We start from the raw sequence: 20,821 nt of genomic DNA on the forward strand, positions 1-20,821 counted from the left end.
AGAGCACTCCTACGCCCAGAGGAAAGTTAAATGGAATTCTAAGTGTAATTCACAGAAATGTGCTGATTCTCACTCATTCGTACTCACAGATCACGCAACTACCTGCCTTCTTACTACCGCAGCACTAGACTTGGGGAAACTCAGTTGAAAACTGTAGCGTGCACTGAAGGCGGCAAAACGCCCGCCAAGATTCTCTGTTGTCAGTGACAAAGCTTTTTGAGAACTACCAACTTCATGTATTGTAATGTAAACTTTCTTTTTTTTGGATACGATGGAAGCATAAAAGTTTACAGGGAGCATTAATAACATAACTGTGACAAATGAATATATATATATACATACACACGTGATTTATACAATGAGTCGAGCTTCTAAATTAGTAAACTTACATTTAGGCCTAACGTTTTTCATGTCAAGTTCAGCTGTAAAATGTCGTCCGCTATACAGCAAGTATCAACACCCCTAAAAATGGCATGCAGCTAATTGGACTGTTCTTAACTAAAGAGACTTGGTGGGCACGGCAAATACAGTGCCCAAAGCTCACGGTCTGAGGCAAAGAGCTCCGCCTTCCTACAACTCACACCCCCATCCCTTCCTCGTCCATCGCTGGGCATGAGAAGAGAGAGCCCATTTTATTACCTGTTCAGAAAACTTGGGTTTCGTAGACTACTACAGATTCTGAAAACATTAGTAGCAATGAAAATGTGAAACTCTTTAAGTTATTATTTCATAATGCAATTAAATTGTATTCTAATATAGTCATAATACGATAATAAAAAACACTGGGAGGGCACGTGCCCATCTGCCTCTTAATAAAAGCTGCCCCTGATCCTTATATACTGATAAGATACAGGTATGAATTGTCTTAGAAATTGGTGATTGTGTTAATATTACAATCTCTCCTACCGGATTACTAATAGGCCATAGTTTGAATCTAGTTAGGATTTATTTCCCAAGTTGACCCTCGTAGAATTTTAAATTAATATTTGAGGAGAAAATTTCGCTCTGGCGCCGGAGATCGAACCCGGGTCCAACATGTGTTGGTTGATTCAAGCATAAAACAACGGGAATACATTTAATCGAATTATGGGTTTATTCCTGATTGCATAACAGCTTTAGAAAAGTCTGGTACAAAAACTGGTTGATCAGATTTTCCTATTGCGAAATATCTGGAAGAAAGAGACTCAAGTAGAAGATAAAAGTGGCAAAATAATGTCTGCGAAAATAACAAATATGTTGAAAAAAATTGTAGATATTATAAACTTTGCAAGATTAGTGACAATATTTCTGGAGATAAGAATTACTTTGAAGAACTGATATAAGTTGAAAAAAATGTTGTACAGGATTTTACTTTATGCCCCAGTTGTTTCAACAGACGTATATAAGTCCCTAGTTACACTTGCTATTTGTCGCGCAACATCAAGCGCTTTCTGTCGGCTAAATGTAGCATCACCATTTACACTTGGCAGATTTCTCGTCTACAAGTCGGCGCAAGTTGTCCAGCAGCGCTTTCTGTCGACTAAATGTATCATCGTTCGCTCCTAGCAGATTTTTCGTCTGCTACTCCAGGCTAGTTGTCGATCTCGAGCCACGTGTGAGTGATGTGGTGAGCATTTAAATGAAGAGAATGGATTTGAACAATAGAAAAGCAGCTGTTTTAGCTTCTGCAGCTGCGAGTGTTTTGTTAACTTGCGCTAATGAGAAGAAAGAAAAATCAAAGAGACTCTGGGAAAGGAAATGGATATCCAGAAGACAGGAGAAAGGATTATTCCATGTTCTCAATAAAGAGCTATTACTAGAGGATGAGTTTTCATTCAGAAACTTTTTGAGAATGGACAAAGACACTTTTCGTTTATTACTAAGTATGGTAGAAACTAAGATTGCAAAACAAGATACCAGGTTAAGAAAATCTATTTCGCCAGATGAAAAACTCTCTGCCATCTTGAGATTTTTAGCAACTGGTGAATCATATCAAAGTATGGAGTATCATACACGTCTATCAAAATCCTTCCTATGCTACACTGTTCCCGAAGTTTGCACAGCTGTGTATGATGCCCTAAAGGACGAATATTTGAAGGTAAGAAATCTCGCAATTATAAATAATATTACTTATTTTATTATTAATTCTGGTAAAAGTTAAAACTATAAAATAATAATTATAATACTAACAAATCCAGTAATATGGTACTGGCAATTCTAATAATTAAATGCAATTAATTTAAACGTGCACTTCCAATTATCAATATTTGCACTAATTGTCACAGTAATTGTATTCGTCACATTCAGTAACACTTACACCACTGTAATAATAATTATGGTCATTGATATCTGAGCGTGATCGTGACGATGCAGAAGATGTTGAAAGCCCTACGTCACGTGATGAGTTCATATCCATTTGTCTGCGGACGCCTTTTGTCATAACCTGGATAATTTTCCACTTTGTTTCGTGATAAAGTGCTTTGTCTGTAATGTTACTTAGTTCAGTGGCCATGAATTTTCCGAATACATCAAATTCGTCTTCTATGACGTTGGCAAAATTTTCGGCCATCTTCAGGGCCTTCCGTGCATCGTCCTCGAGAGAGGACTTCTTTCTCTTTAAAGAGGATTTCTAGAACAAAGAAAAGTTAACATCCATTAATAAATTTTAATTTCTAGTTTCCAGGTACAAAGGATGAATGGAAACAAATTGCGGAGAATTACCAAGCAAGATGGCAGTTCCCTTTGTGTCTAGGCGCAATGGATGGTAAACATGTGGCTTTCAGGTGTTTATGTGAAGATGGGTCTCTGTACCACAATTACAAAGGAACGGATAGTATAGTGTTGCTCGCTTTAACAGATGCAGACTATAAGTTCACTTACATAGATATTGGCTGTAATGGTCGCATAAGTGACGGTGGTGTATACAGGCGTAGTACACTATCACAAATTGTGGAGAATGCAGAAGAAAACTTTCCACAAAATGCAACAATTGGTAATAACAGGAATCTACCGTACGTTATTGTGGCTATGATGCCTTTCCACTGCAAGAACATATTATGAAGCCCTACCCATTCCGATCGAAAGAGAAAGAGAAGCTGGTCTTTAATTACAGACTAAGCAGAGCTCGTCGTTGTGTTGAACATTCATTTGGAATCTTGGCTAATCGTTTCAGAGTGTTACTAACCACAATTGACTTAAAAGTGACAAATGTGAAAAGTATTGTAAAAGCAGCTTGCATCTTGCACAATTTTCTGATGAAACATAGAAAGTGAAGCAGGGTTTTCAGACAGTCTACGAAACATGCAACAACCAAGTATTGCATACAAGCAGGAAGAATACGAGATTCATATGCCAACTACTTTTCCAATGAGGGAAGAGTATCCTGGCAAGATGAAAAGATACAGTAATGAATTCGAATGGAACTTAAATGTACACATTCAATTCACTATTTTTATATTTATATAGTCAGTGTATTTTCTAACTTACCGGCACATATTCGGCCCTGGTGACTTCTGTCAGCATTTCAGTTGAAACAGTGATACTTTCGTGTCCAGATTCGATGAGCTGAAATAAATAAATTTGGCATAAAATAAAATTTTTGATGTCATTTTCAGATAAGTTGTAATCTGATACAATAAATATTTATATAACAATTTTTTTCAGCCTAAAAACTAAAGCTAAGATTTCAAACTGAAAAAAAAAAATTGTCCAATAAATATTTATTGTATTGTATTAAAATGAATTGTTAATATGTATTAATAATTAATAATTTTTGTTAATGCTGTAATATTTTTAATTTCTAGTGATAGAAATAGAGTATGAGAATATTGCCAGTAGTGCTTACCTGTTGTGTTGCTATGTTGGAATCAGATTTGTGCATTTTTGAAAGTCATCCAAAAACGTAAGATGTTCGAAAAAATATAACTTCGGAGTATATATTCCACTCTTTTTAGACCTTTCAATTTCATTTTTTTCTCTTGCATATTGACTCCTGATGTTCTTTATTTTTGTTTTGATGTTGGACGGAATAGTATTGGAACGAAGAGACTCCAAATTTTTACAAATAAACTGCAGCGCATTTTCCCTCCGAATCTTATTGTGATAGTCCTTATTTCTGACGTCATATAATCATGGACATTCTCGTAAAGCTTGATTAATTTAATTACTTGGTTTTTGTTCCACTCTGACATGATGCTACAAAGTGCGCGGAAACAGAGAAACAGCTGATTAAAAGTTGTCTGCTACTGCTTTTCCGAACCATGTTCGGGTCCTGTCACGTCAATTCGGCTGGCCCTCCTAGGAAATGTCGCACAGAAATAGAAACAGCTTCTACTCAGCAGATGTCGAAAGGAAGGAACGAAATCCATACTGCGCATGCGCCAGCGCTGTAAGTCGAACGACAAATAGCAAGTGTAAATAGGGACTATGGGCATGCTATCAGATAGACGACAATTGTTTTCTGTTAATAACTTACAAATAGCATTTGTCGTGCATTGTAAAAATATTTGTTAGAAAAGTAATAATGGATCACATGTGCATTAATAACTCACACTCATTGTAAAGAAAAGCAAAGACAAAAAACAATATTGTTCAAGTGCTTTTGTGAATAGAATAACATAAAGCCATTACAAATTAACAGTGGTTTTGTTTGCGTAGTGTATGAAATTATACATGTAATGTACATATAATTTGTTTAGGATGAAATGTTTAATCAGTTTTGTAAATTTTTAATCATATTAAATAATCTGTAGAAAATTAATTGCAGGAAAGTTAGGAAACTGTGTCATTTCTATTGTGCCGTCTGTACGTCAACACATCATGTACATGACCATCATTTGTACACAGGGAACATGCCGAGTAACGTTGGAACCTTTCCTGTAATGCCATTCTATCTGTCATATGCTCCGTCTGCACCGCTCTAGTAATGAGAATACAAAGAGAAAACTGAGAGTACAGAGAGTGGATGTAAAGAATAGAATTTCATTGAAAGTTTTATTGGAACAGTTAAAACAATTTTTTAGCTATTTTTCCGCTGTTGATCCCACGGCATGAATAATGTCTAAATTCCATTGGGGAATATGTCGAAAAATAGCTGCCCAATTGATGTATCTGTTCAAATAAATCTTTTCATGAAATTGTTTTCTTTTTTTTTCCTCTAAATGGCTCCGGGGAAACTTACTTTCTGGAATGCCTTCATAACTGCGCTCTAGTGGCCAGAAGTATTGCATGTTTCCACGTATTCACATTTTTTTTTATGTTCTAGTGATATTTAACTTACGGTATTTTATGTTTTTGTTTTCATATTTTCCGATAATGGTGTATCTATAATGTGATAAGTTGAGCTATATATAATCATAATTTTCCTTACTGTGTGTACCTAAAAATATTGTATTCATTGTATGTTTTGTACTGCACTATTTTATTAATACTATTATTATTATTATTATTATTATTATTATTATTATTATTATTATTATCATCAATAATTGTCTTATTTTTTTGTACTTTGTCTCATTTATTTTGACCTGCTGTTCACATTTTATTATGCTTTTTCCTTTCTTTCTGTATGTTATATATTTTGTCTGATTTCTTACTTACTTGTTGTTTACATTTTATTATTATTTCTTATTCAGGTTTGTGTGTAAAATGGTAGTGTACTTTGTAAATTTGTAGTGTTTTTTTGTAACGCAGTTTTACTCCTGGTTGAGTGTTAGAGAAGGCCGTATGGTTTAACTCTGCCAGGTTAAATAAATCATTATTATTATTATTATTATTATTATTATTATTATTATTATTATTTGACATTATTAACATGGTGGAAGAAAAAAAATAACTTTTTTATATGTCCTCATGAGAATGTTTGCTTGTGAGGTCAAACTACGGCCTGTTAGTATAAACGAAATCTGCAAATTAAGCATTTCCTTCATGTCTGCATCAATTACTTATAACTTATAAAGTTTACAAGGATCGAGCTCGGGAAATAATGCCGACATGGTTCTAGCCATGGCCTGTTAGCACGTGACTTGGGACATTATGTCACAGAATTGGCATTGTTTTAGCAGTTCTTTCATACTCTCACTAATAACTTAGGGGAGACTGTTGTACCTTCAGCATAGTATACCTTTGAACATTTTTTGTTTTTCAATTTTTGCTGCTACCTAGAGGACTCACACTGAAGCAAATTGTAGAGAAAGCTGCTAAGTAGCTCTGGTCGTAGTTTCGGTTTGATTTATTGCAAAATGTGAGCTCTGTGGACAAAATTTTTTTAGTACTAGAAGTAAACATTGATATATGTTTTGTAGCACGAAACCAAATTGTATTTGTGCCTATCAATCAAGTACAGTGTGTTCCCTGCTCGAAAGTTAATGTATTTGCATGTTTTTTGTTAGGGTCAAAAATGTATGCTTATACATTATGTACATGAATTATGGAATTTTCAGTCATTTGAACATGATTTGATGGTGGATTTAACTGCATATTTTCGTTATTTTTATAAATGCATCACATTTAAATATTTCAGTGCCTATATGGCATATTTAAATGAGTTTTATGGTTTTTATTATTTTTTCATCTGCATCATATGGGTAGTAACGTTGCGCGTGATGACGTCATGCAGTGAATCCCCTGTTTCATCATCCTTCCATGTATTGCGTAACTGTCGTCTAGCTGGCTGCTGACAGTTGTGATGACTCTTGTAATGTAACGATGTTGTGAACTGGTTGCCACCAAATTAAGTTACACGTATAAAGTGTCTCTTAAAAGTTCTTTAAATGCCGAAAATAAGACCAACTTCGTGTGCCAGATTAATTTGCAGAAGGAGTTTTCATAAAAGTTCTTTAAATGCCGAAATTAAGACCAACTTCGAGTGCTAGATTACCTAATTTACAGGAGTTTTCAGGTGACTTAATATCTACAGGTGATAGGGTACTGTTTTGTGGAGTATTTGAGAAAAATGTAGGGAGTGAGAAAAGATTTCAAATAGTTCAGCACATAAACACAGCAAAACATAAGGAAAATTTAACCAGAAAACTCGCAAATAAAGAGCCTATTCAAAAACAACTAGTAAAGTGTTTAGGAAGTAGGGTTACTGAATTTTCTTACGACTTGTGCCAAGCATTTTTAGCTGCTGATATTCCTTGTGAAAAATTAATAATCCCACATAAAACATTTTCTTGCCAAATACACTCGACAACATGTGCCTGAAGAAAGTACATTGCGTAAGACTTATGTAGGACATTGTTACAATAACATATTGACAAATTTACAAATTGAACTACCGGATCAGTTTGTGTCATTGTCTGTTGATGAAACCACAAATTCTGAGGGCCGTGTAATTGCTAATATAATAATTTGTTGGTGCCTTAAATAAGGAACGAAATATGATACCTTATCTTCTTAATATGTGTGAATTGCCGACCACTAACAATGTAACCGTGACCCAGTGTGTGATGGGACTCCTTGAAATTGTTATGGCCATCCGGAATCAAGTACGACCAGCTACTTTTATCTGTTACCGATGCAGGTACTTATATGGTAAAATCAGAACAAACACTGAAAGCTATTTTTCCTAACTTAATTGATATAACTTATGTGGCACATGCTCTTCAACGCATTGCTGAGACAATATGTAATTCTTTCCAATTGGTAGATAGATTTGTGGCCTCTACAAAGAGAATTTTTGTTAAATCTCCTTCAAGAGTCAAGTTGTTTAGATCAACAGCACCTAATATCCCACTTCCTCCTGCGCCAGTTTTAACTCGATGGGGAACATGGCTGAATGCAGCTTTGTATTATGCTCAGCACCAGGCGCGACTCCTTATGATTGTAACAAGTTTGCGCTACACCTAAAAAAATTTACGGATATTTTGGTTTAAAATACAAGTTAAATTATTGTGGTCTAAGTATACAATTGCTATGATCAGCTGTAGTAAGTTTCTCATCCAACTATAATCGTTTGTAGGAGGCTTATTGTTAACTTGCCGAAGTAAACGACCATAATACTTATGGAGACTGGTTTGATCTTGGGCATCTCTTTGGAGCGAGGGGTTGAGAGGGGTGTTGTCCAGTGTGGATTTTAAGTTGTTAATAAACGAACAGGGAGGTAAACGAGTTTTGAAAATGGAAACAGATGGCAGTAGCTCACAGAGCTACTGATGAGTGACATTGTTGGAATCGATTGTGAAAGAGAGTGTAATTTACGTCACACAGAAAGGGAAAACAAATTTTGAACTCTCTGTTGATGAATTAAATGTTTTTATTGCAATCTTATTAGTGAGTGGTTATATGTCTGCCCACGCAGGAGAATATATTGGAAAGAAAAACCTGATACTAAAATTGAAGCCATATCGAATGCTATGTGGAGAAACAGATTCGAAGATATAATGTGCTTACTTCATTTGAATGACAACACAGCACTTGATAAGAATGACAAAGTTTCGAAATTGAGACCATACCTAACATCACTGAAAAATCATTTCTTGAATATACTGTTTGGAAAAAAGAATCCTCTTGTAATGAAGCCATGATACCGTATTTCGGTCGACATGGTATGAAACAGCATATAAAGGCAAACCTGTACGTTTCGGATATAAAGTCTGGTGTCTGAACCAAAGACTTGGTTATCTGATAGATTTCGAAATATATCAAGAGGCTAAAGGACCGCAAAAATCTTAAAAAGAAAAGTTTGGTCTTGGTGGAAGTGTGCTTTTGAAATTTTCTGAAATTCTTCCTAAGGACAATTTGGGTAAGATTTATCCACACCACATGTTTGCCGATAATTATTTCACGAGTCTGAAAGTAGTGGAGGAATTCACTAATCTCGGTATTGGGTTAATGGGTACAGTGAGAAGCAACAGATTAGAAAAGTGTCCTGTGAAAGAAAATGCTGTGTTGAAAAAGGAGAAACGGGGATCTTACGAATTTTGCTGTGATAATGATAGACTTCTAGTTTGTAGATTGAGCGATAACAACGTTGTTACCTTCGTATCTAATTGTGATGGAATAGCTCCTATAGGGAAGGCAACTAGATATTCAACAAATGAGAAACGAAAGATAGCCATCAGTCAGCCACATCTTATCCAATCTTACAATCGCAACATTGGTGGGACAGATCGTATGGATCAAAACATCAGTACCTACAGAAGAAATATTCAATCAAAGAAGTGGTGGTGGCCGATTTTTCTTTGGGGATTTGATGCTGCTTTCCAAAATGCCTGGCTACTGTATAGAATGTCATGCACAACAGGTGGTGTGAAAACTAATACTAATGACTTGCTGGAATTCCGACGAAAAGTTGCTTTGACACTTCTGAATATTTATGGATCACAAAGATCCAAAACGGGACCAGTCAAGACACCAACAACTTCCCGAGTGCCAGAAGATGTAAGATTTGATAACCGTGGCCACCTCTCTGCTTCTCAAGCTAAGCACACGAGATGTGCACTCTGCAGATCCACAACAAATAACCATTGCATAAAATGTAAAGTAGCTCTCCATAATAAATGTTTTGTTGCATTTCATGCCAGTTACAAAAAAATTGTGAATTTCGTGCACATAACTGAAAATGCAAAAAAAAAAAAAAAAAAAAAAAAGTATGTGAACTATTTCATTTAACACTATGGCAGGAATAATTGACTGTATTTTTTCTAATTCTGAATTGCACTTCTGTTTTGTGTATAACTGTGTAATTTGCTGTTTTGTATCTGCCATATTACTTCAGTAAAATGTAATCTCTATTCTTATAAAATCGTGATCAATGGCGTTCCTGATTAATAAAATTGCGTTATATTTGCAACAATACCCACGGAAAACCTTTTAATTATTAGTCTTAGCTTTATTTTAGTCATCATTCCACTACAGGGTAAAAAAAAATGATACAATCTGCCTAGTGTTGCGTTTTCGCAACATCAATTTGTCAAGAAGTGGTCACTTTCTTTCTTTCTTTCTTTCTTTCTTTCTTTCAGAAACATGTTATAATTAATTATACTGATCCGTACACACATTTACTTAAGTATAATATAAATTTAAAACAAAAAAAGTTTTGGGCATATATGGATGAAATATTACTTACGTCCCAGCCACTTTAGGAACTTGATAAAATACCTTGAAAATGTCTTGGATTTATAGCATTGATTAGTAGAAATTGATGTGATCCCTGGGCAGGGCTGGGCAAAATACTGACATCCAAGTATTTCAAATACAAATACAAAATACTTCAAAGAATAGTATTTGGAATACAAATACAAAATACTTTTAAAAAATCAACCAAAATACATTTGCATTTCAAATACTCAAAATACATTTGTATTTCAAATACTCGATACAATATATGAAGAAATTATTACTGAAAATCTAAAATATTATACTAACGTTAAAAGTATTTTTATCTCGAAGTTTTATATAAACACTGTAACTGAACTTCTTCCTTTTCCCAGTCAGCAATGAAATTATGCTACATCTGAATAATTATCGCTCCCTTTCAAAACAACAGTTTCTCAAAAAGTTCATCAGATGAGGATCCCTTTGCTGGTGAATGAATAAATCCTGAAAAACAGAACAGTCTTTCTACAGGCGCAGAGAAACACAAACTTGTATTATACTCTATAAAAGCTTGTTTCACTGTTGGGTTATTCTCTAGAGTGCACAGGGTTGTCCCTTTGCCATTGAAGAATTGTATGAGCTCATACTCCGCAGTAGACAAGTTCTTATCTTTTCGCTTTTTATAGTCGCATGATTGAGACTATAAAAAGTATTTACATTCATTAATATGTCACATCAACGGACGTATATACGTCATCCAACATCGTAAGATGAAGATTACATTTGTAAAGTTTCTTCCCAACCATAAGCAGTGCTGACTAGATCAGACGCTATGGACAGTACTCTATAACAGAGTCGCCAGTATGAAAGGATGATTCCAAGCCTTTGGCGTGAGACGAACTCGATAGCTCAGTTGGTAGAGCGCCTGACCGGAATACAGGAAGTCGCAGGTTCGAATCCCGCTCGAGGTTGTGAAATTTTTCTTTCATACCATGGCATGATTGTGACTATAAAAAGTATTTAAATTCATTAATATGTCACATCAACGGACGTATATACGTCATCCAACATCGTAAGATGAAGATTATAAAAATTGTTTTTATCATCTTCATCATCTGAACTGACCAAAAGTGTAGCAGAGAACTGCTCAGCTGATTTCACACACATATTCTGTATCTTTTTCTGATCACTTGGTGAGGCAGTGTCAGGTAGCTATCCATCTTAAATGATGGATGGAAGCAAGCTGCCAAAATAGCTCAATTTGCTTCTGGAGTTAGAGCAAACATCACTTTAAAATCTTGATGAAAGCAAACTTATTAGGATTGGAGTTACTTGCAATAGATGGCGTAGATTACTAGATAACAGAATATGTAATCTGTTTTTGAGGTAAATTAATGTGGGCAAAAATTGGCCATAATAGCACATCTTCTCATTTTGCATTAAATCAAGAGCTACAGCAATGGGTTTCAGAACTGCACAATATTCTTCAAGGACTGAAACTCAACCCCTTTGAAGGTTGGCAATCCCAGTTTTTCACATATAATGTTTATATCATGTTTGAATTACAATATTTGAGAGATTGAGTCATAAAGAGAATTCCATCGAGTTGGGCAAGGAAACTTTAATGAATATGTTAAGACTTCTGATATGTCTGAGGATTTGAGTCTCCTAGACACATGCTAAACATTTAGCAAGTGTTGGGTGATGGTTCATTGATGCTGTTGAAAATTTCTTTATGGCATTAAGAAAATCAGTTGTGGCAAGAAAATTAAGTGTATGGCTAGCACAACTGAAATGGATAGGCAAATAAGACAAAAGTTCATTCTTTAAATTCAAATTCAAAACTTGAAAGACAAGAAGAAGAAAAAGAAGAAGACGAAGAAAAAGAAGAAGAAAGTATTTTGAGTATTTGAAATACAAAATACATCAATTTTATATATTTAAATACAAAATACTTTCGAAAATCCTTACAAATTACAAAATACATATGTTTTTCAAATACTACCCAGCCCTGTCCCTGGGAGAGCTGTAAGCCCGCCCGACATGCCCTAAATACGTACTCTAGTTATATTCGAAAATCGTCGTGCGTGAATGATAAATACCGGTACGGCCATATTTCCTTAATGTAACAGTGGGTTTCAGTGTCGCCAACATAGTAATAATTCTACATACCTAATCGAACTTAACCTGTCACATAATACACACCCACTCTAACCTAACGTAACCTGACACATAATAATACATACCTACCAGTACAGTAACATTCCTCATATTTAGTAGAATTTCGTTTGCATGTATTGCCAGTCCTGCTGCTGATTTCGGTAGCCATCTAGTGGAAATGGATCGTAATTCCATGAAGACAATATGGCAACTCTCATAATAATTACATTTAGTTCGTTCAGTCTGTCTTGTGATACATTAAATGTGTTAATGTAGTAATAATTCTATATATACATATAGTACAATAAGAATTTAAATGTGTTGTGGTTATGATAAAAATATTAAAAAGTGGTTTATAGCGCGACATTGGCAGTGATAAAATTGTACAATATTGTATTGTATTTATTAACAGTCCATGGTATTCATACATTGCTTCACAGCTAGAATATGGAACAAGTAAAAAAACTTAATACTATTATAAAGTCTTAATTTATATTCGTTCAGTGGCTGGTGAATACTCTATATTGACCATATTTTCTTATTAGTTCTACAAGGATACCATGCCAAGCGTCCACACCTGTGGAGTAACGGTCAGTGCGTCTGGCCGCGAAACCTGGTGGCCTGGGTTCGATTTCCGGTCGGGGCAAGTTACCTGGTTGAGGTTTTTTCCGGGGTTTTCCCTAAACCCAAGATGAGCAAATGCTGGGTAACTTTCGGTGCTGGACCCCGGAGTCATTTCACCGGCATTATCACCATTTCATTCAGACGCTAAATAACCTAAGCTGTTGATAAAGCGTCGTAAAATAACCGACTAAAAAAACCATGCCAAGCACTAAATTACCGCCCTTTATACCTGATTCACAAGGGGACAATTTACAGGAATAAAATGCTTGAAGCCTCTAAACTTGACACCATATTATTTGTGATCTCACGGAGACACTAAACTTGAAACCATGTTCCACACGTAAAAATGCGCGCTGAATGTTGTATGCTTGGAGGTACTCTGTTTTTAAGTTTTTTTTTTTTTTTTTTTTTTTTTTTTTTTTACCTTTTTGCAATCCACTTGTACATTAATGTTATGGACACCTTGTTATTTACGTTTCGTAACAAGTTTCTGAAATAATTCCCTCGTGTTTAATTTTAATTTTTATTATTGGATAATAAAAATTAAAATTAAACACGAGGGAATTATATATACCCACGTATTTAGAGGCAATGATATAAGCTCCGATCACTTTTTAGTTACTTCAAAGGTTGAAATATGGGCATGATGGAAGAAACAAAAATCTTCAACGAAACTTCAAAATCAGAATTTTAAATTTAAGGTGCATCTTCTACAGGAAGAGAGTATAAGGAACTTATACCAACAAAGACTCACACGTGAACTGCAAATGGTTGAAACTAAAGACAATATTGAAGAAGAATGGACTAGGTTAAAATCAGCAATATTGAAAATAGCTAATGAGGTACTTGGAAAAAGTAAAACATCAAATCGGAAAAAGGGTCTGAAAATGTGGAACACAGAAATAGCTAATAGTATTAAAGAAAAGCAGGATGCTTATAAATCGTACTTACAAACACGAACGGATGAAGTTTGGGAAATATATAAACAGAAAAGAAATAAAACAAAAAATTTGATAAAAAGATCTCATAGTGAATCTTGGGAAAGATTTATTGCTAACATTGAACATGACATCCACGGAAGACAGAACGTAGCCTTTAAGCTTATGAAACATATGAATAAAGCAGAGAAAGATACTGCAAGTATTAACATATTAACATTATTACAGAACACCAATGGATACAACACTACAGAAACTTATGGTATGATGAAAACTGTGAAGAGAATTATTATGTAGAAAGTGACAGTAGTTCTATAGATCAAATAGACATAAAAGAATTAGAAGTGGCTTTAAAATTAACAAAGAATAGAAAAGCTACTGGATTGGATGGAATTAATGCTGAACTAATTAAATATGGTGGAATGATATTAAAATTCTGTTTCCTTCATTTTCTGAACATGTGTTCAGTGCCCATGGAATGGAATACAGCCAAAGTTATTTCCCTATTCAAGAAAGGTAATAGAAATGACACAGGAAACTATAGAGGAATAACCTTATTAGATGCAGGATATAAAATCTATGGAAAAATTCTTAATCAAAGATTACAAGCTATTGCTGATATAGTAATATCAGAGGAACAATCAGGCTTTAGAAAAGGACGTTCATCTAGTGATAATATATTTATAATGAGGCAGATTATTGAAAAAGTCGAGAGTTTGGTTTGGAAACCCACTTAGTATTCATTAACTATGAAAAAGCTTTCAATAAAGTGAAAAAACCCCTTTTATGGAAAATACTGGAAATAAGAGGTTTTCCTAAGCACCTTACTAGTGCTGTTAAGAGTTTATATGTAAATACCAAAATAGTTATTAGCTCAGGTTTTAAAGTGTCAGAAACAATTTTAATAAATTTAGGTGTTCGACAAGGATGCAGTTTATCACCCACTCTGTTCAATTTATATATTGACGATCTAGTTTTGAAGTGGAAAGATGAAATACAGACTGCGATTAAAATAGAACCTAACACACCTTTAAATACTTTACTATACGCTGATGATCAAATAGTTGTCCAGGAAACAAGATAACCTACAAAGAGCAGTGTATAGATTAAGCCAAAATACAATATTTTACAATCGAACTATATCTACAAACAAAACAAAGATAATGGCTTTTAAAGGGAAAAATCCTGTTAGATCTAAGATACTAGTAAATGGAAACATTTTAGAACAGGTATCCCACTTCAGTTATCTAGGATGTGATATCAGTTTTAATTATGAGAAAGATATTGAGAAGAAAGTTAATAGATTTTAGATGATATGTGGAACAATTGGAAGAACTTTAGGAAGAAAAACTAGAAAAGAAACTCAAATGAAATTTTATAAAGTTATGGCTGTACCTACTATTATATATGGCTCTGAATAATGGACAATAACAAAAAAAGAAGAATCACGTATACAATCAGCAGAGATGAAATTTATGAGATACGTAAGAAGATGCACTAAAGCCGATAAAATAAAAAATGAAACAATAAGATCAGACCCCAATATTTTCTCAGTACACGACATGGTAGAAGAAAATAAAACAAAATGGAAAGATCATGTTGACAGAATGGCAGAGAATAGATTACCAAAGAAGATAATGAATTATCGCCTGATCGGGAAAAGGGATCTGGGTAGACCTCGCAAGAGGTGGCTGGACGATAGAGACTGGAACAGGTGATATCACCTAATCCTTGAAGGGAGAAGAAGAAGATTATTATTGAAGTATTTCTATTGCTGTACCTCTTGTACGGAAGTTCGTACATCTCATGCAATTCTAAGAATGTTACAATAAGGTGTATATATACCATATATTTATTTATTTATTATGACTTATGGAAAAGTACACAGGCTAGATGCCCATCACGGCACCTTCTTCACATAAATATACATGAAAAATGTCACTTATAATTTATTACTGATAATGATTCACATGAGCAGCAGTTATGAAATAGGTACATGCAACTCATTAGCAATATATTTCAGAAAGGGTGCCCCAATTGGAAAATACAAATGAAAATGTAGGGCTTAGAATCAGAATCAATGATAATAACTGGTACTATATAAATTGTGTCTATTTCCCACCAAATTTTTCTGTTGAAGTTTATATTAATTATTATCCTATGATTTTTAACAATATAGCACGTGCCCTTACTTACTTACTTACTTACAAATGGCTTTTAAGGAACCCGAAGGTTCATTGCCGCCCTCACATAAGCCCGCCAGCGGTCCCTATCCTGTGCAAGATTAATCCAGTCTCTATCATCATACCCAACCTTCCTCAAATCCATTTTAATATTATCCTCCCATCTACGTCTCGGCCTCCCTAAAGGTCTTTTTCCCTCCGGTCTCCCAACTAACACTCTATATGCATTTCTGGATTCGCCCATACGTGCTACATGTCCTGCCCATCTCAAACGTCTGGATTTAATGTTCCTAATTATGTCAGGTGAAGAATACAATGCGTGCAGTTCTGTGTTGTGTAACTTTCTCCATTCTCCTGTAACTTCATCCCGCTTAGCCCCAAATATTTTCCTAAGCACCTTATTCTCAAACACCCTGAACCTATGTTCCTCTCTCAGAGTGAGAGTCCAAGTTTCACAACCATACAGAAGAACCGGTAATATAACTGTTTTATAAATTCTAACTTTCAGATTTTTGGACAGCAGACTGGATGATAAGAGCTTCTCAACCGAATAATAACACGCATTTCCCATATTTATTCTGCGTTTAATTTTCTCCCGAGTGTCATTTATATTTGTTACTGTTGCTCCAAGATATTTGAATTTTTCCACCTCTTCGAAGGATAAATCTCCAATTTTTATATTTCCATTTCGTACAATATTCTGGTCACGAGACATAATCATATACTTTGTCTTTTCGGGATTTACTTCCAAACCGATCGCTCTACTTGCTTCAAGTAAAATTTTCGTGTTTTCCCTAATCGTTTGTGTATTTTCTCCTAACATATTCACGTCATCCGCATAGACAAGAAGCTGATGTAACCCGTTCAATTCCAAACCCTGCCTGTTATCCTGAACTTTCCTAATGGCATATTCAAGCGCGAAGTTAAAAAGTAAAGGTGATAGTGCATCTCCCTGCTTTAGCCCGCAGTGAATTGGAAAAGCATCAGATAGAAACTGACCTATACGGACTCTGCTGTATGTTTCACTGAGACACATTTTAATTAATCGAACTAGTTTCTTGGGAATACCAAATTCAATAAGAATGTCATATAATACTTCCCTCTTAACCGAGTCATATGCCTTTTTGAAATCTATGAATAACTGATGTACTGTACCCTTATACTCCCATTTTTTCTCCATTATCTGTCGAATACAAAAAATCTGATCAATAGTCGATCTATTACGCCGAAAACCGCACTGATGATCCCCAATAATTTCATCTACGTACTGAGTTAATCTTCTCAAAAGAATATTGGACAAAATTTTGTACGACGTCAACAAAAGTGATATTCCTCGAAAGTTACCACAGTTGGTTTTGTCCCCCTTTTTAAAAATAGGTACAATTATGGACTCCTTCCATTGTTCTGGTACAATTTCCTTTTTCAAAATAGCAAGTACAAGTTTATAAATTTCGCTATATAATGCACTTCCACCCTCTTGTATTAATTCTGCTGGAATTTGATCGATACCTGGAGACTTGTACTTTTTCAGATTTTCTATCGCAATTTTGACTTCTGAAAGTGTGGGTTCGGGTATAAATGGCTCAGCAGTTTGTATTTCAATTTCGTCCCGATCATTTCTATTTGGCCTATGTACATTTAGTAGTTGCGCAAAATAGTTTTTCCATCTGTATAGCACGTGCCCTAATATATAAAAATAATCTATTAATTTGTGGTAATTTAATTTACCCAATTATATTACATCTTTAGAAAGACGAAGTCAGGAATTCAAATTCTGTTTGGAGTTCTTGAGCGTGGATCAAATTAATAGGATCAGAAATGCACACGACAATATACTAGACTTCATTATCGCTAATAGCAGTAAAATTTGTAATATAAAACATAGCCTTGAACCTCTGGTACCTGAGGATTTACATCATCCAGCAATAGAAATTGATATTATTGCAGTCTGAATAAAATTGGTAAGAAATGCGGTACTAGGCATCAGGGTAATTATAACTTCAAATGTGGTAATTATTTAGTTGTATGACTCAATAAAATCTAAACGATGGGAATTAGTAAATGAAAAAAGTAATGTTTAGGATGCTGTTGAAGTATTTTATAGTAAATTATATGAAGCAATGGATGAGTATATATGCACTAAGAAAAGTCGATATTATCCGAGTTGGTTTCCTTCAAGTCTCATAAAGAAATTAAAAAATAAGCACAGACATTGGAAAAAGTACAAGTAAGTCTGAATATCATCAAATTAAATATCTGGAACTGAGAGAAGAAATTGGAGCTGATATTAAAAATTCCTATAATTATTATATTGTTAATGTGGAGAAAGCCATATTAAATAATGATCATTCCTTTTGGGAATATATAAATAATAGAAAATCAAATGCAGTTGTTATTACTGATATGAAATATGGGGATAAAGAGTTACAAAATGATAAAGAAATTCTAAATGATTTTAAAGAGTGTTTTCAGTGAGTTTATTTACCAAATACTGAGACTGATCTAAGTAATATTATTAATATTGAGAGTAATAATGTCACTTCATTTTAATGAAGGCACAGAGTTCGATATTAGACGAGCCATAAAATATTGAAACCTAACAATATGTAGTTCCTGATATGATTCCAGCATACATTGTAAAAGCTTGCCAGGACTACTTAATTTCTCCCTTAATGCATATATATATATATATATATATATATATATATATATATATATATATATATATATATATATATAAGTAACGGTCAGCGCGTCTGGCCGTGAAACCAGGTGGCCCGGGTTCGAATTCCGGTCGGGGCAATATGAACAAATGCTGGGTAACTTTTGGTGCTCGACCCAGGACTCATTTTACTGGCATTATCATCTTCATCTCTTTCAGACGCTAAATAACCTTAGATATTGATACAGCGTCATAAAATAGCCTAACATATATATATACTTAGCCACCAGCGTGGCTCAGTCGGTTAAGGCGCTTGCCTGCTGATCTGAAGTTGCGTTTGGGCGCGGGTTCGATCCCCGCTTGGTCTGATTACCTGGTTGGGTTTTTTCCGAGGTTTTCTCCAACCGTAATGTGAATACAAGGTAATCTATGGCGAATCCTCGGCCTCATCTCGCCAAATATCACCTCGCTATCACCAATCTCATTGACGCTAAATAACCTAGTAGTTGATACAGCGTCGTTAAATAACAAACTAAAATAAATAAGAAAAAAAAAATAGATATATATATATATACTTGTTTTAAGAGATAGGCTTCATTGTGGAAAGTAGCTAAAGTGTGTCCTATATTCAAGAAAGGAGATGTAAATAATATTGAAAATTACAGACAATTTCCATACTCTCTGTTTTTACAAAGATTTTTGAATCTATAATCTACAGCTCTGTTTACTTCCAAGTCAGTAGTTTTATTAACAACTGCCAATTTGGATTTAGATCTAAAAGGTGTTCATCAATCAACTTGGTTTTGCTAACAGATTATGTATGTAAGAAAATGGAAAAACGTGAACAGGTTGACTGCATTTATACAGATTTCCAGAAAGCGTTCGACAGAGTTGATCACGGATGTCTCATCACAAAATTGGTTTTTCTAATCAACTATTGACTTTTGTAAAATCATTTTTGCAAGAAAGAAAACAATATATATGTTACAATGGAGGGCAATCAGATGTTTATCCAGTAACATCAGGTGTGCCACAAGGTTCGAACTTAGGACCACTTCTATTTCTTATCTTTATAAATGATTTACCAGATTGCATTAGCAACTCGCTTAGCTTATTATTCACTGATGATTAAAAAATTTATAGAAGTATTCATAGTTTAGATGATTGTTTGTCTCTATAGACTGATAGAGATAAATGTTAGCAATGGTCTCTAGAAAACAAACTGCCTTTCAACACTACCAAATATAGTGTTATATGATTCACAAGGAAAAAGACCTATCACAATTACATGTATTCAATGGGAGGTGCATTACTGAAAAGAGTGGAAGTTATCAATGATTTGGGTGTTCAATTAGATAGTAAGTTAACTTTAACATACCATATAAGTAATATAGTAGCATCAGCGTATAAGTCTTTAGGTTTTATTATTAGAAATATGATAGGTTTTAAAAATGTCAAGGCATTAACATGTTTATATTCATGTTTTGTTAGATCTTAATTAGAATATGCATCAGTTGTTTGGTCTCCCATTACTATTAAGTATAATACATTAATTGAAAATATACAAAAATATTTCTTAGGTTACTTTATTATAGACAAAATGGCAAATATCCACTACATGAAAATTATGTTCCACATACTATACTTATGAAAGTCTACAATTATAATACTTTAAAATTGCGTAGGGTTATTTACGACATTATGTTCCTTCATTCAATCGTAAATTAATGTAATTGTAATCAGTTAATTAATCTAGTCGAATTTGAAGTTCCTAATTATAATAACAGAATTAATAAAACGTTTTTAAGGTGTCCCCGAACAAATTATAGTACAAACAATACCATATTATATAGAACTTACTTTAGTAGGTTATTCTACGACGCTTTATCAACATCTTAGGCTATTTAGCGTCTGAATGAGATGAAGGTGATAATGCTGGTGAAGTGAGTCCAAGGTCCAACACCGAAAGTTACCCAGCATTTGCTCATATTGGGTTCAGGGAAAACCCCGGAAAAAAACCTCAACCAGGTAACTTGCCCCGACCTGGAATCGAACCCGGGCCACCTGGTTTCGCGGATAGACGCGCTAACCGTAACTCCACAGGTGTGGACTATTATATAGAAGTTGTTGTTATTATTATAATAAGTATTTTAATAATTGTGATATTTTTGGTTCTAGAAGTACATTTATATCTGTTATATAGTACAAAAAGCCCAATCTATATGCAATTTAATTTA

At 34.3% G+C, this 20,821-nt stretch overlaps 2 protein-coding genes across 5 annotated transcripts in view; one reads left to right on the forward strand and one right to left on the reverse strand.

Moving 5' to 3' along the window:
• LOC138693101 (zinc finger protein ZFP2-like) overlaps positions 1-20,821 on the forward strand; it is a 76,279-nt gene that overhangs the window by 23,609 nt on the left and 31,849 nt on the right. The window lies entirely within an intron of this gene.
• Positions 2,231-3,878, reverse strand: LOC138693102 (uncharacterized). Its single transcript, XM_069816732.1, has 3 exons — positions 3,824-3,878; positions 3,466-3,543; positions 2,231-2,608 (listed from the first exon to the last, which is right to left on the reverse strand). The coding sequence occupies exons 1-3, from the start codon at positions 3,857-3,859 to the stop codon at positions 2,252-2,254; spliced, it is 471 nt and encodes a 156-aa protein (XP_069672833.1). The 5' UTR covers positions 3,860-3,878; the 3' UTR covers positions 2,231-2,251.

Source organism: Periplaneta americana, chromosome 17 (genome assembly GCF_040183065.1).
Source record: "Periplaneta americana isolate PAMFEO1 chromosome 17, P.americana_PAMFEO1_priV1, whole genome shotgun sequence".
Lineage (NCBI taxonomy): Eukaryota > Metazoa > Arthropoda > Insecta > Blattodea > Blattidae > Periplaneta > Periplaneta americana.

Excerpts from the sequence above, each read along its gene's own strand:
- LOC138693102 (XM_069816732.1), bottom strand. The coding sequence starts at position 3,859 with ATGCACAAATCTGATTCCAACATAGCAACACAACAG. Across the intron at positions 3,544-3,823 it reads CCAACATAGCAACACAACAG|CTCATCGAATCTGGACACGA; the intron begins GTAAGCACTACT and ends TATTTATTTCAG. Across the intron at positions 2,609-3,465 it reads CCAGGGCCGAATATGTGCCG|AAATCCTCTTTAAAGAGAAA; the intron begins GTAAGTTAGAAA and ends TCTTTGTTCTAG.